General features: G+C 32.7%; 3 protein-coding genes across 3 annotated transcripts; 1 reads left to right on the top strand and 2 right to left on the bottom strand.

The window, feature by feature from the left end:
• Nucleotides 1-433: 433 nt before the first annotated feature.
• On the bottom strand, nt 434-2470 carry LOC123202000. The gene is made up of 3 exons (XM_044617699.1): nt 2303-2470; nt 1888-2214; nt 434-807 (listed from the first exon to the last, which is right to left on the bottom strand). The coding sequence occupies exons 1-3, from the start codon at nt 2370-2372 to the stop codon at nt 635-637; spliced, it is 570 nt and encodes a 189-aa protein (XP_044473634.1). The 5' UTR covers nt 2373-2470; the 3' UTR covers nt 434-634.
• Nucleotides 2471-9190: 6720 nt separating this feature from the next.
• LOC123202001 (fructose-1,6-bisphosphatase, chloroplastic-like) lies at nt 9191-11010 on the top strand. Its single transcript, XM_044617700.1, has 4 exons — nt 9191-9706; nt 9822-10046; nt 10138-10644; nt 10732-11010. The coding sequence occupies exons 1-4, from the start codon at nt 9278-9280 to the stop codon at nt 10801-10803; spliced, it is 1233 nt and encodes a 410-aa protein (XP_044473635.1). The 5' UTR covers nt 9191-9277; the 3' UTR covers nt 10804-11010.
• Nucleotides 11011-11414: 404 nt separating this feature from the next.
• LOC123202338 lies at nt 11415-14419 on the bottom strand. The gene is made up of 7 exons (XM_044618215.1): nt 14109-14419; nt 13750-13990; nt 13031-13216; nt 12253-12922; nt 12040-12146; nt 11903-11962; nt 11415-11761 (listed from the first exon to the last, which is right to left on the bottom strand). The coding sequence occupies exons 1-7, from the start codon at nt 14397-14399 to the stop codon at nt 11733-11735; spliced, it is 1584 nt and encodes a 527-aa protein (XP_044474150.1). The 5' UTR covers nt 14400-14419; the 3' UTR covers nt 11415-11732.
• Between the last annotated feature and the right edge of the window lie 1605 nt (nt 14420-16024).

Here is a 16024-nt window from a genome sequence, read left to right on the forward strand (position 1 = left end):
CGTGTCCTTTTGTATACTATTAGTAATAAAACTATATACATAATTTTGTACACAACTAATGATATATCACCATATGATCGAATATTATTTTATTTCTAATTTTAAACTATCAAATCACATGATGACACGTTATTGATTATGTATAAAGTTATATTATTTATACACATAATATTACTCAGACTACTAGACCTAGGTCTCCTTGATTCAGTGTATATGTCATAGGTGCATATTTACAATATTGAAAATCATCACAAGATTTTTTAAATATTTGCAACATTAAAATAATTTCATATTGGAAACTGTATATATGTATTATCAATAAAATTATACGTACTCATTTTAGGTATACAAATATATATGCACTTAATGTGTCATCATATGATTGAGTAACTTTGAATTAAGAATAAAATAACAACCAATCATGTGATGACACATATAAGTGTGTATATATTTATATACCTAAAATAGATACCTATAGTATTGCTCATATGTTATTATTATACAGAATTTCTCATATCAACAAAATCTCTCATAAAATTTATTTTCATAATCCATCCTCAGAAGATTGAACCACCAAATCAACGCCTCCTTTATCTTATTTTTCCAGTACATATTATTCTTTAATGTTCCCTGTCTAAAAGGAAGCAGGGGAAATAGCAGGAGCATAAGCAGGGCCGGCTCTGAGTGCAGCTTTGGATGGGTAAGATGAAACGGGGCCAGGAGTAGCTTCGCCGGAGCTTAAAACTTGAAACATTATTCTGTGGGGGTTCCGGCGGTGCTGCTTGCAAACATCCGGCAAGAAAGATCCTGCATCATCATCATCAAACAATTAATCACGTTTATTATTTAATTGATAAAATGCTATAATGAGAGTAACTTAATAAGCTGCACTGTCAAGTTTGGAAGACAGAAGCCAATTCTTTGATTCAAGGACAAGTAAAAATGTCCGATCCGAGGCAAGGAATATATAAAAGGCCTTTACGTGTAAAAGAGAAAGTTGAAGGACAGACTTCCATCATAAGAGAAAGTAAGTAATACCAATGGTGCACAATCTTCTCGCTTGAGTTGGATTCCATTCAATGGGCTAGGATCAGGCTAAAGCTCTAAATAGATGAGCTTGAGCATTGTAGGCTCGAGTTTCAAAGTGAAAGTGAGGACTCGAGTTCAGCTAAAAATTATAATTAAATGTCTTAACTTTTATATTTATCAATTACCTCTATATCATCATATGGTAAGATTTTAAGAATGTAAATGTAAAATTTTAAATTTAAATAATATTGTGTGAATATCAAATTCGACATCAATGATGATGTATCACTATTTGATTGAGTGATTTTAAATTAAAGATAAAATAATATTTAATCACATGATGGTAAATCATCATTGACACTCACATATATATGACTCTTTAAAATTCTTAGGTTTTATATTATACCCAAGTCAAGTTGTGAGCTCATAGATTCAAGCAATAGCAAGTTTGGCTTCTGTACAATACTCAAGCCACTAGAACTCGACTTGATTATTGTCTAGCGAAATATAGCTTGACATGAGCCAAGCCACAAGTACCATGTAAGCAGGTCGATTCTGACCGAGCTGCAAATAGTCAGCTTGGCTCGTTTGCAGCCCTAAATACCATATTTAGATCTATTTTTCCCCTCAAATTCATGTTGAATATAAAAAGAATATTTTCCCATTTGGTTGACTGTCAGTTTCTCACCAGCCAAGCAACCAAGACTTTTCTTAAGACTCACCGCCCATCATCAATATGGATGTCAAAAAACAGTATAATTTTCAACACATTTTTATATGTTTCCCGATTAAGTTAAATGAAAATATTAATTAATACCTTAATGATGATTAAAAAAAGAAAATTATGATTAAGAATACCTTCGCCGGCAGCCAAATTGAAGTAAAGATCAACAATGTTGGGGCACTTTTGGTAACAATCGGGAGAGCAAATTTTGGCAGTGAATTGTGTGTCAAGCAGAGCGTCTGAAGAAATCCCAACGGAGTTTCTATCGACGCCGCAAGCTCGCACACATGCATCAGTCTCAATATAATCCGCCATATTCGCCACAACAACCTCCGATGTCTTGCACTGATACTCCACATTTCCTTGATTTTCACACTCGGTCTCCAGTAAACATCTCTTTCCTGAAGATGATATAGAAAATGCACAAACGTTGTTTGGCAAATTCTCACAAACAATCTCACCTGTAAAACAACAATAATATTAACAATAAAGGGAAAAAAAATTTACCCTAAAAGCCAAAACAAAATGATCCATGTATGTAATTAATACCCAGAGCTGAATGGAGAAAGAGGGAGGAGATGAAGAGAAGAAATGTCAACTTGGTTGAAGGAGAAGCCATGGATGCAATTTGTTGATGTTTCTGGAGTTTGATATGCTGAGAAAAATGAACGGGTTAAAGGGTTGAGAGAGATGATTTCGATGAATCAAAAAACGTAGCCTTGGTTCCATATATATATTGAGTGGAGCGGCTTGAACAATTCCTCCGTTGCTTCTTGGCTTTCACGTAAACATTACGCGTTTGGTGGCTTACTAGAGTTCTACTTTTGAAAGAAATTGTTTCTTTTGGTTAGAAAATTCTTCGAACATTAATTATTATTTTAGTTTAACAAAATTACAATTTACTAACCTGAATAAATAATATTAGTGTAGCGGTTAAGGTTTATTAGACTTTTGATGAAATTTAATAACCTATTTTGTATTAATTAGGTTTTCATTCTGAAACTAATTCAATATAATTTTATTTATTAAAAATTGTTATTTACGAGAGATTTTATGAGTGAAAGACCAGTCACTCAAATATAAGTAATTTTGAGAGTTTTACGGATTCAGATCGTATGAAATTTTAGACATTCTTATAACCCTAAAATTTTTAGTTCAATATATTATACTTTATGTATAGATTCTGGAATTAGGGTTAATTGATTTTGATTAATTCATGGGTGCTAAACCTTACAATTGTATTATATCGATATTACTATTTATCATATTGGTAATATTATTTATTTTATTAATAATTGTTTGATAATATTTCTAATCATTTCAAATAAACTTAAATTAAATCTTAAACTAATCATAGCTTGGACTTAGCTCAACTCTTAAATAGTCAAGTTCATGTTTAAAACAAGTAACATGTTCTTTACCTTGACTCTTGATAAAGACATGTTTGGTCGGTCTGCACGTCTAAGCTTTTAACAATTGGAGAAATTTCTCCTCTCCGCAATTCTTGCTTAGATTACTCGGCTTAGGCTCCAATATAACTATTACAACCATTCATAAATAAAAAAGGCCGAAGGGCTATTTCTCACCCAAGTTTAATTGCATTCTCAAAGTCATATCCGTCAAGTTTAAAAAAACCAAAATCCCACCTATGACATAATTGTTGTTATAATTTTTTGTTAGAGACAGACGTAAAATTATTATTTTATTAATAATATTGAAAAATATAAAATTCATTAAATTTTTTTCCCTAAGTTTTAAAAACTAAAAATTTTACTTCTGTCTAAAGTTTTATAACTTTAAAAATTCATATTTTCTCCTACAAATCATTTATTATTATGTAATTGATTGTATCATCAAATTACATGATGATATATTATCTGTATACTTATTTTATGTATTTAAAGTGAATACACATAATTTATTATATATATTACGAAGAGGCTTAACATTTCAGCATCCACCACCTAACTAACGAGAATTTAAGTTGATCAGATCAAACGCAGCCTTCCTGTTATATTTCACATGGCAATCGAAAAGTTTCTAGAAACTTAAATTTCGGGTGTATTTGAGCAATTTGTTGCGGATAATAATCATTATAAATATCCTTGAGAATATTTATAATTATGCTATTGACTACATTTAATTGATTTGTTCTTGGTATAAACAAGGCCAAAAAACTTATTCCCATCTAACGATTAGTGTATTTCTAAACTTTCACTCGTGAAATTTATAAAACCTAAATACTCTCAATTTTGTTAAAGTTTACTATTATAGTTAAAGGTAAAAATGTTATTTAGCTAAAACATTAAAAAAACTAAAATTTTATCACATTTCTTCTCTTCTTTTAGTCTAAAATTCTACCTCCTCCCCCCCCCCCCCCCCCCAACTAATAGTTTTGAAAAGTAATCATTTCCCGTCAAGGGTTTTTTTCTTCTTTCTCTGACGACCAAAATCTGGTCGGCTAACTTCGTCTTCCCACTCATGCATTCATTAGTTCTCTCTTTGTGCCTTCAATTTTATTTTGTCGAAACTAACTAAAACGAATGGCATTCTTCATTCAAACAAAGGCATTCGTCAATCAGCACTCTTCATCCAAACAACGTTCAATTGCGCTTCCCTCAGATGACATTCAAACACGTTGAGACAGTTGTCATGAAGACAATAATTTGGACCTGTTCAGACAACCGATGTTCGCCATTCAGATCTGCGGGAGGGAGACAGTCAATCCTTCGGGACAGACAATGTCTGATCTATGCCAGGAGGGAGAGAGACAGGGCTGAAGAAGGCAGTTGGAGATGGTTCTAGTGGCCTAAAAATGTGGGGAAGAAAAATAAACCCTAGGGGGGGAATGGTTACTTTTCAAACTTTGGGTATACAAAAATTGTTAATGTTTTAAACTAAGGGGGAAATGTAATAAAATTTTAGTTTTTTAAATATTTTTAGTTAAATAAAATTTTTATTTTTAACTTTAATAGTAAATTTTAACAGGAAAGTGAGTATTTGGTTTTTTTTTTTTAATTTTACAAATGGGAGTTTGAAGATGCACTAAACCTTTAATGAGAATATTTTCTTTTAACCTATAAACAAAGATTAATTAGAAAAAAATAAAAGTGTTCATGTGTAACTAATTCTCAAAACTAACCATCTCCTAAATAATGTTATTAGAGTTGGATTCGAGTAGTTCGAATTCGAATTTAAACTTTGATTGAATAAGTTAAGTTGTTTAGATTTATTTTCATATACTAATGAAATTTAAATCCCGATTCATTGATCTTGAAATAGGTTTTGTTTAAATTCGATCAAAGTCGAATCAAACACTAATACCTGCCGACCTAGTTAAGATCAATAAAAATTGAATAGTAAGAGCCACGCCAAGACTTGGAATTTGATTTGTCAACCATAATTAAATAACATAAATTAATGCTACTAAATGTTTGCCTTGTCGGTCTTCCCTTCTTAGAACCGAAAGAAAAAGTCACAATTCTGCAAACAATTGCGGAGAAATTATAGGTTGCATCTGGTCTCGTGGAAGGAAGAAAATTTCCAGTCCACGAATTTATATTTCTGAATAGCATAACCAATTCATTCTTTCACATCGATTTTGAACAGTTCAATAAACTATTTTTTCATGTGAACATCATAAATAAATCATAGAATGAGGCATAATCTAGGGCAGGTTCAGAAAAGACCCAGTTCAATTCTGTTTTTCTCTGATGATATTATTTACCTTATTAGTACATGATATAATTAATCAATATTTTTTAAACTAGAACGGTGATCAAACTGATCATTTTACTAGTTCACAGTTAACCAATTCAATCGGATAACCAACTGACTCAACTTTTTGTCAAATTATTATGATTTTTTGAATAATACAAACATTTATCATATTTTTTAAATATAAAATATATTTTATATAATTTCAAATATATTAATTAAACAATTGATACTTCATTGCATAGATAAAAAAAAACTAATTACAAATAGTTGGTTTTAAATAATTTTTTTGGTTTAACGGATTTATCAAATACGACCGAATTTCAAATAAGTTAATATTTATATATAGATTGGGTTGGATAGTGAAACTAGGCCAGATTGTAGATTAGTTTACAATTCAATCAATCGAACCGGACAATCCAATCCAATTTTAAAAATACTGCTATTAATTTGACTAATAAGACTATTTATCTTCTAGATGTGTCATACCAACCAATGTTTGGACCCAGCACAGCTTGAATTCATATCTAGCATCGTTAAGAATTTTTTATTAGAAATATGCTGAAGAAGCATTCACTGTTTGCTTAATGGTGCCTTTCCTCTTCTTGAATCCATCAACATCAAATAAAGTCCAAGTATTTTTTAAATCAAATCTTATAAGAAAATGCAAGCTGTATTATAAACAATTAAAGTCTAGGTCTTTGCTGTCGACAAAACTCCATTTCCAATGACTGGTAATTGTGAACTGGTATTTGTCTTCAGCAAACTTTGCAAAACATGTTAGTATTCTGAAACAAACGCCAAAGACAACATTTGGGTATCTGTAAATTTTATGAATAGTAATGTTTATCCTCCTTGGTTGGAGATCGGCAATCTCTATATCATTTGATAGTGGCAGCTGTTAAGCGCCCCTAGTTTTGAAAAGGGTAGATTTAAACTGAATCAAATTCAAATAGGATAAAGCTCGTTTTCAACTATTTTTGGGAAGGTTCAATTGGCGCTCGTCAAGCCTGGAAAATAACTTATTTGTATTTGGATCACATCGTAGATCATGAGTTCATGTTCAGCTTGTATAAAGCTCAAGTTCGTGTAAAAGAGCCAAACTTGGCTCAAGCTCGCCAAACTTGTTTGCTCGAATCAAGGTTTAAAAAAAAAAGAATTTAATATATTTTAGCTCATATTCGGGCTTATGATTGGTTTTCAATTTTTTTTTAGTTCAGGTTCAAATTCATAATTAGTTTTCAAGTATATTTTAACTCGAGTTCATATATGTCAACCTTGAGTTTGGATTCATTCAAGCGAAACTCATATCGAGACAAAACAAACTTACTTTAAATTCACTTTCAGTTTTACAAATTCAATTAAATATTGAAATAATATATTATTATGTGATTGATTAATTTTAAATTAAAAGTAAAATTATACTGATGATATATTATCTAAATACCTAATTAAATACTTAAAACTGGATTTGCATGACATTCCTCTTCTAAAAAATGCTAGAATAACAAACAAACATTATGTTATAGATACCATCGAAAGATGCCATTTTGCAAGTATGCCAGGTGTTGATTCCTTTGATCTTTCCTCCTGCCAGCATATTTTTTTAATGGAAGTATATTTCTTTCATTTTAAATGCATTGAACCGGTCTAGTCCTGGTTCGGTCAACTAGGATATAGCAATGTTTTTTAGCTGTAATTGAACCGGCCTAGTTTTGGTTTGATAAGTTCAATTGATTTATCATGGAAGTTTATTCTTCAAAATTTTAAAATTATTTTAATAAATCCAAATGCCAAAAAAATAAATAAATACATTATTAAATAATACATAAAGTAACAAAAATATACTTTATATATTATAAAATAATACTATTAGATCCGAGTTCACCCATGACAAGTTAATCAGACCCGGTTTAATATAACTATCATGAGTAGTTATAAGAAAGAGTTGGAGGGTAGTTGGATATATATAAATTATCCAAACTATCTCCTCATTGATATATTTACGTTATTTTCAGAAAAAAACTCTCTCTTCTCTTCTTTTGCAAAACCAAAAATGCACAGTAAATTCGTCTCCCAAAATGAAAAACAATACGTGGGCAAATGATACTATGGAAATAGACTAACGTTAACACCTTACGTAAAATTCGAAGAAGCTTCATCGAAAATCAAAACGAGTACACAAATCTTTATTTACAAAATTTACAGATTTGATCCTGACAAATTTAATTATTCTCAACAAATACAAAAAATTTTAATATAAAACGTGAACTAACGTGACATAAATATTATTTAATAATATAAACTACTAAGTCTACTCAAAATAGTTGATAAAAATGATTAAAAAAACATAAAAAGATTAATTTTCGTCAAGTACTAAGTTTTCAAATTTTGTAGATTGACACAATTCATGATACGGTAAAAATCATATTAAATTGAACAAACCTGTTTAACATATCTAATTATAAAACATAGACAGACTTAATGGGTATTAAGTCAATATAAGTATAATAATATTTCACATTTTTAAATTTTGAGTTTTAAGATGTTTATTGTATTTGTCTTCCCCTTGCTTCTTTCAACTCTTTCTCTGCGCCTTCTCTCTTTTTTTTTTTTTTTTTTTGATAACCAAGGTGTCCGGGCCAGCTTGCGCGCACCTCGACTAATCCTCGGGGCTCATTGAATACCCGACAAACCCAATGAACCGGGTAATCCACAATTTTCATTGTGATCGGTGGCCCCAAGGTTCGAACCCAGGTAGCCAGTGAAGGGAGCACACCTTCCTGACCATCTAGGCCAACCCTTGGGGTTACGCCTTCTCTCTTGTTCTCTCATTCAATTTATATGTAAGTATAAACCAAACTGAATTACTGATTAATTTTTTATTTAATCAGGCGATCTAAACAGTGTGATATGTAAATGGAAAAATTGTCAATTAGAGGTACATAAAATTAGAGGCAAACTTAGTGGTATAATCTTATACAAATAACTTTCACCTTCTAAATTTCAAAAAACTCAAATTTCTATTTATGATTTAAAAAACTAATAATTTTTAGAGTTAAATATTATTATTAAATGACGATTTTATTTTTTAACTTTAACTTAATTTTAAGAAAAAATTATTAATTTTTTAAATTATGGATGAATATTTAGATTTTTAAAAATTAAAAAATAAAAATTTAAGATTTCACCGTACCTAAAACGAGAATAAGTCTTTTGACCTAAACTAAGTAAGATTGTTAAAGTAATCCAGTCTGTTACTTACAAATATAACAGTGGTGCCTATTTCCAACCTCTTTGACTGAATTTTAAATGCCTAAGTGTATTTACAATATATCCCCACTCTCCCAAAGCCACCTAAAAGTGTCAGTTACACGTTTCTCACAGTGTCATCATGCCCGTGCTAGCTTGCGCACGGGTGCGTATCACGTTTCTTGCTTACTGACAGAGCCATCGGTTGATGCCCAGGTGCAACATTTATGTTTTAATTCTTAAATCCGTAGTGACCTTGGGCTTGCTTTAGAAAAGTTGAACAGACTTGACCTGTGATATGGTGGTCCTATCTTAGCCCGTAATTGCAGTAACATTGTGGACTCAGTAGTGGGCTAAGAGCAAAGATCAAGTTCAGCACTCAACCAACCTTGGTCACAAAATGGATCTCGAACAAAGATAAGTGGGCCATCCTAACAGAAATCGTTACCAACCTCACGATCTCACCCTCAGCCATCACAAACACGTTGCTTCTCGCTGAACAAAATATCATAGCTACGCAAGAAGAAGAAAGAAAGCAGAGAGCTAACCTTAACCATGGTGGCTGCAGCTGCTACATCTCTTTTTTCAAGCTCTCACTCTCTTTCTCGTCTCTCTCCTTATCAACTATGTGGGTTTGACGCCAAAACGCTAGTCTCATGTACCAGCAGCTGCAACAACGTCAACGTCAAGAGAAGACCTGCCGGTGCCCGTTTCAAGTGCATGGCTGTTGGCACGACGTCGGAGGCTGAAACCAAGAAGAAAAGTGTGTTTGAGATTGAAACACTCACAAACTGGTTGTTGAAGCAGGAACAAGCTGGTGTTCTTGACGCAGAGCTCACTATTGTGCTTTCAAGCATTTCAACGGCTTGTAAGCAGATAGCTTCTTTGGTTCAGAGAGCTAGCATTTCTAACTTGACTGGCATTCAAGGTGCTGTCAATGTTCAGGGGGAAGACCAGAAGAAGCTTGATGTTGTTTCAAATGAGGTTGCCTATTTCTCATATTAGCTCAATCTGTATACTGTTAAATACTAAGCTGGTAGAACAAATTTCCGTATATACTTAGCAGCAGTTACAGATATTTAATAATTTGCACTTACAGGTGTTCTCTAATTGCTTGAGATCGAGTGGGCGAACGGGGATTATAGCATCCGAGGAGGAGGATGTACCAGTGGCAGTGGAAGAGAGCTTCTCTGGAAACTATATTGTGGTGTTTGACCCACTTGATGGATCTTCCAACATTGATGCTGCTGTATCAACCGGATCCATCTTTGGCATATACAGTCCTAATGACGAGTGTCTTGTTGATATTGGTGATGATGCCACCGTAAGTTCATCCTTCTTCATAATGAAATTAAGCTGATATTCGTACTTCCATGGAAGATGCATGTTGATTAATTGACGTTTGGAACATGCAGCTAGGCTCAGCAGAACAAAGATGTGTTGTCAATGTGTGCCAGCCAGGAAGCAACCTACTTGCTGCTGGCTACTGCATGTATTCAAGCTCTGTAATCTTTGTGATAACTCTAGGAAGAGGTGTATTTGCATTCACCTTGGACCCCATGTATGGAGAGTTTGTTTTAACTCAAGAGAACATTCAGATACCAAAAGCAGGAAAGATTTATGCATTTAATGAAGGGAATTACCAGCTTTGGGATGATAAGTTGAAGAAGTACATTGATGATCTGAAAGACCCAGGTCCCAGTGGTAAGCCTTATTCTGCCAGGTATATTGGCAGCCTGGTTGGTGACTTCCATCGAACCCTTCTCTATGGTGGCATTTATGGTTACCCAAGAGACAAGAAGAGCAAGAATGGGAAGCTAAGGCTCTTGTATGAGTGTGCACCGATGAGCTTCATAGCGGAACAAGCTGGAGGGAAAGGATCAGACGGCCATCAGAGAGTACTTGACATCCAACCAACTGAGGTGAGAACATTCTTATAACTACGATCTCATGCAATTTTCTGGCTAAAATTCTTCTGCTAAGATGCTTTGGTTGTTTCCTTTCAACAGATACATCAGCGTCTTCCTCTGTACATTGGAAGTCAGGAAGAAGTGGAGAAATTGGAGAAGTATTTAGCTTAACTGAATTGTAAAAGAAAGAGTAATTTTATTTCATGAAGATACTTCTTTCATGGAAATTTCTTAAGATATCCGCTGAGTTGAAATTAAAAGGAAGCACTTACTTAACCTGTATGATTACTTTGTTTCCGACAAGACATTGCTAGGTCTGCATGGAGCTTCAGCTGTAACAATCAATCTAGAAATTGCAGCAAAATTTGTTTCCGAGTATTTGGACATTGCAAATTTGTTATTAACTTGGATTATAAAGGATTTTTGCAGCACCTAAAGTTACTCGTATATCAGCATCAAGCACCTTGGTTGCAGTTAAATGGAAACACATTATGAGAAAGTAAAACATCTTTAGAGGTTAATTTGCCTTTTTTCATGAGGAAGAGAAATGAAATTTCATAGTTTTGTTTCACAGTGATCAATCACCCAATTTATGAAACTTGCATCAAACCAATGTCATAAGGAGAATCTGTGCCTCAAATAACAAATGACTATATCTACTTATTTGGAAGATACACGGTAAACCAATTTTAATTGAAAGCCTAAATAAATAAAAAAATTCATAATTCCGTTGGTCCGAGCAAATATATGGATACATTGAGTGTCTAATCATACATGAAAAATCAAGAGAGATTCAGTTCAAGAAATTTTCACTTCTTTATCAAATGTTATCAGTAACTTTCATCAGAAATGTACAACATCTCAAAGTCAATATAGGCAAAACATAAGTAAACAAAGATTAGTAAATGATTAGTAAGCCGACAGGGTACTTTGCTTTGCCCAACATTTCAACTAAAATTCTGTGGGAATACTGAAGAGAAGTTAAGTAATATGCAACTAAAGAAATTGCGAGTAGTTGCATACTTAAGATAACAAACAGTCAAGCATCTTTGCTGTAAGTACTGTACTGGTACCATGTCAGCCTTGAGTCATCTTGATCTTCAAAATGAATTACTCCTGCAACCCTTTGCTGCATTTCATAAGAAAAACGTAAAAAATTTTAGGACTCCAAACTAAATAAAAAGGTATATAAGACAATGAAAATACAAGCTTATCCCCATTATAGGAAAGACAGGAAAGCAAAACTTAAAAGAAAGGAGCAATAACTTACCAGGACTTAAAATTCTTATGCATTTTGTTATTGACTTTACTGCGGTTAGGGTATCTGAGCCTGCAAAATGAAAATTTCAAGATAAATAAATGATTTGAAATGATTAAGATCAAATTACATAGGTAAGTATAAATAACCTTCAACATTCATGTTGTTTCCTGAAAGCACTTTTGTCACCGTGGATGAATATTCTGACACAACCTGATCAGCCCCACGATTAGCATCTCCAGATTCATGAGATGACCTGCATATTATGTGTAATACAACATATCAAGTTATTGTATAGTGGTGTATAAAATAGCGAAGAATACTATGACATCAAATTTTCAGCATAAAGAAGGAACAAATACCCTGAAATATTGTCCAATGAAGTACAAGCATCCGAAGTTGGCTGGCAAGGGTAATTAATTCCTTCACAGTCAAGATCAAAATCAACTAGCAGCTCAGAGAAAGAAAAATTTGGTCCAAAGGCATCTAAACTAGGCAAATCCATGTCAAAAATATCTGCTTCCTTTTCAGACTCAGATGTTGAAATTTCATTAGAAATTGGTTTATCCATGTTCATGGCAACATCTGAACCATCAAAATCTAGCCTTCCTTTAACATGATCCCTCTTATTCAGCCTCTTCAAGCTTGTTTTGACTGGTGAGGAAGAAGAAATGCAATGGTTTCTCTCCACAGTGTAGAATGCCATTTGTTTATATGGGCTTACAGTGACTCTCTCAGTTGAAATCACAGTGCAGTTAGTAGGAGTAATCTCTTGAGGAGTACTTTTAGTACTTCCATTAGCGGTGATTGAATTCCCCGGCGGAGATTTATCAACTTGAGAGGAGACTGGTTGTGGTGGGGTCTTGGGACCAGATGAATTTGTTGGAGTAGGCAGTGAAGGCTGGCTAAACAAGCTCTTAGCAACACTGGATCCACTGGGCACACGGTTGTGTAGTGATAATTCAGCTGCAGAATGCTGAGCAGAATCTCGACTAGTGACTTTATTCTGTGATTGTGTGGATGTGTTCACATCTGCAAAATTTAAAAAAAAAAAAAAATTAACAACACCTAAAAATATTAGAGTAAGAATTAAAAGACAAATAGCAACATATGAAATGCACATCTTTGAAGAAGCTTCACCTTTATCTGGCAATTTCTTAGTTGGCAACTTATTGCAAGACTTCTTTGCAGGAGGAGGGGGTTCTGCTACAAATTTTGAGCCTGCTCTCTTTCTTGTTAATGGGAAACTTGTAGCCACAGGTGAGATATTAGTGTTGGGAGGGATGGACATTGGCACAACAATTGGTGGCGTTTGCACAAGACAACCTGGGCACAGAGAGCAAAAATCACATGAAACTGATCGTTTTCATGAATTGTGTTTCATTTATTGAGAAAATAAATTGGGAAGTCAACAAATCCATGCATACTCTCAATTATAAACATAAATTTAAAATAAACCTAAATGACTAACTCTGTTAATTAACCGAATCCTTTGTATAATTGTGATCAAGTCTAATTGGAGATGTAAGAATAACAAATTTCTTCCGGAAAAAGATTAATACAATAATGTTTATCGCTTCAATCCTAAACTGATGCTAATCAAAATGATTGAAAAACAAGAAAGATAATTACTTAAAATTTATCCAAATTCCCCTACATCATGCATCCTACTCCTTAGTCAAAAGAGAAAGTTTTCAGCAATTTCTAATTTTAAAGAAAACCCTAAATTATTAACCATTACCCTAAAATTTTAAAGAAAGCCCTGTATTTTTCAGTTAATGTTCCAAAAACAAGCAACAAGTATTTGATCTACTAACATTACAAATTGGGAATGTTAAAAGTACCATTGAAGGAAGTACCTGAAGGAGATCCGCTAGAAAGAACAGACTGATGAACCATGACTGTAGATTTTGTCGGCTGTATGATTGGCGAACTTGCATTGTAAGTGTTCATAACGTTTTGCATACCATTTAATAACGTCTGTACCCTCAATTTTTCTTGGTCCAAACGAGCCCTCTCTTGGTCCAACATCACCTTCTCCTCCTTCAAACTTATATACTCGTTTAACATCGCCGTTAAACTCAACAAATTCTTCGGAGCCTGCAAAAACAAAATAAAAAGTAAACCACTTAGATTCTAGAAATTTCATGTAAAACAAAAACCCCAAATACTAGATTTAAAAGGTAAAAATTTTAAAAATAACAATAAAAATAAAAACCTCTCGGACTGGAGATTTAGAGATGAGAGCGGAGGCTTCATTTCGGAAGATAGAGCGAGTTTCGGAGAAGTTGTTGTCGGAGAGATAGCGGTCAACGATGAAAGCGACTTGAATCGGAGTAACCTTTCCCTTGGCATAATTATTATCTGATTTCTTGGATCTGTTTGGCCTCCCCATTGGAATAAAAATATGAAGAAACGAAAATGGAGAATGCAAGAGGGTGTTGGGAGGATTAGAGGGAGAGATTTGAGTGAAGAAAGAAGAAAAAAGAGCGAAAGAGCGGAGACGCATAAATGAAAGCGCGGGAATATTTGAAATTTTTTCAGGAAAATGTCAATTAGTTGAAAGGCATGTTTGGGAGTTTTAGCGGTTAATTGATATTTTGGGATTTTTACTGCGCGGGAAAGCCATAAAAAGAAAGCGGTGAAGGCAGAGTTGTAAATGAGCCAGTATTGGCGGATTCGAATTTGATTTGTTTAGATTTATAGAAGACCAGAGTTACAGGTGTCAAGTAGACCGAGCTAATGGCTCAAACATTTGGCATGACCCACCTTGACTTGGCATGAAAACAAGAGCACATCGTGTCATGTCTCGAGCTTAATAAGACATGTTTTGCACTATGAGATAAAACACATAGTCTATCTGACCCAATTGGATGATGTTGGATTAATTTTTTTTCACTTTTTATTAATTTTTTTTAATGGATCCACCCATTCATTAAAGTTTGTTATTAGAATATATCAAAATAATTATATATTTAAAAAAATAAAAATTTAATTTTTTGGGTCAACCCGATAAGGGTTCATGGCCTAGAGCCATCTCTTAGAGCTGGAATTTTTAATTTTGTCGATTCGGCTCAACACAAAAGTTTACCGAATAATAAATCTTAATATAATCCAATATATGAACCTAATAAACCATGCTAAAATCAGCTCAATTTATTTTAATCCACTGTCACCTCTGTCTCAAGTTCAATGCTCCAAGTTAGAGTTGAGCCTAATATTGAGAAATTTAATATTGGATTATAAAATATGTTTAGTTCAAGTAAATAGAAATTTTGAAGGTTAAAGTAATACTTTAGCAAAACTAATTATATTACATCTTTTACAAATTTTAATTTTGAGTCTAGAGAAAAATATTCTAAATAATTTTTGATAAAATTTTATACTAAATTTCATAATTAAATATTTAAACAATGGATATCAGATATAGAATAATATTATATGTATAAATAATGAATACATAGAATGATATATTATCATATAATTAAACTTGATAATTTTTTAAAATTTAAATTCTTATTTATTTGTTAATTTTGATTGATATATTAGAGATAGAATTATTATTTATAAATTTTATTTAAATTTATATTTTAGAATTATTCTTAAGTTTTAAAATTTTATTTCTGTCTCAGAACCTCATATTTTTTAGGTAATAAAGCTGACTTTTTTTTTTCTCTCAAATCTAGTTTCAACCTCTCATATTTTTCGCATATACAGTTATCCCTCAGCTTTCTAAAAAGGTTTAGTTTCACCTCACATCTTTATCTTTATCATTTCTCTCTAGCAATTTCTCTTTTATCAATCAAGTCTTGGTCTCCGACAATGTCCTCCCTCTTAATGTCTCTCCCTTTCCTTTCCAACGGATAAACACTACTCGTCTTTATCAATTGAAAGGGAAAGGAGAGAGACTAAGAGGGAGAACATTGATGGAGATCAAAGCCCTACCAATGCGAGAAAAATCGACGGAGATAAAGATCTGCGATAAAACTAAAATTTTTTGAAAAACTGTGGATGTTGTATATGTAAAAAATATGAAAAATTAAAATATGTATTTAAACAAAATTTATAAATAATAATTTTATTTTTAACCGTAATAATTAAAATTAATATTTAAATTTAAAAAAAAGGAGGAAT

Source organism: Mangifera indica, chromosome 18, assembly GCF_011075055.1.
Source record: "Mangifera indica cultivar Alphonso chromosome 18, CATAS_Mindica_2.1, whole genome shotgun sequence".
Classification (NCBI taxonomy): domain Eukaryota; kingdom Viridiplantae; phylum Streptophyta; class Magnoliopsida; order Sapindales; family Anacardiaceae; genus Mangifera; species Mangifera indica.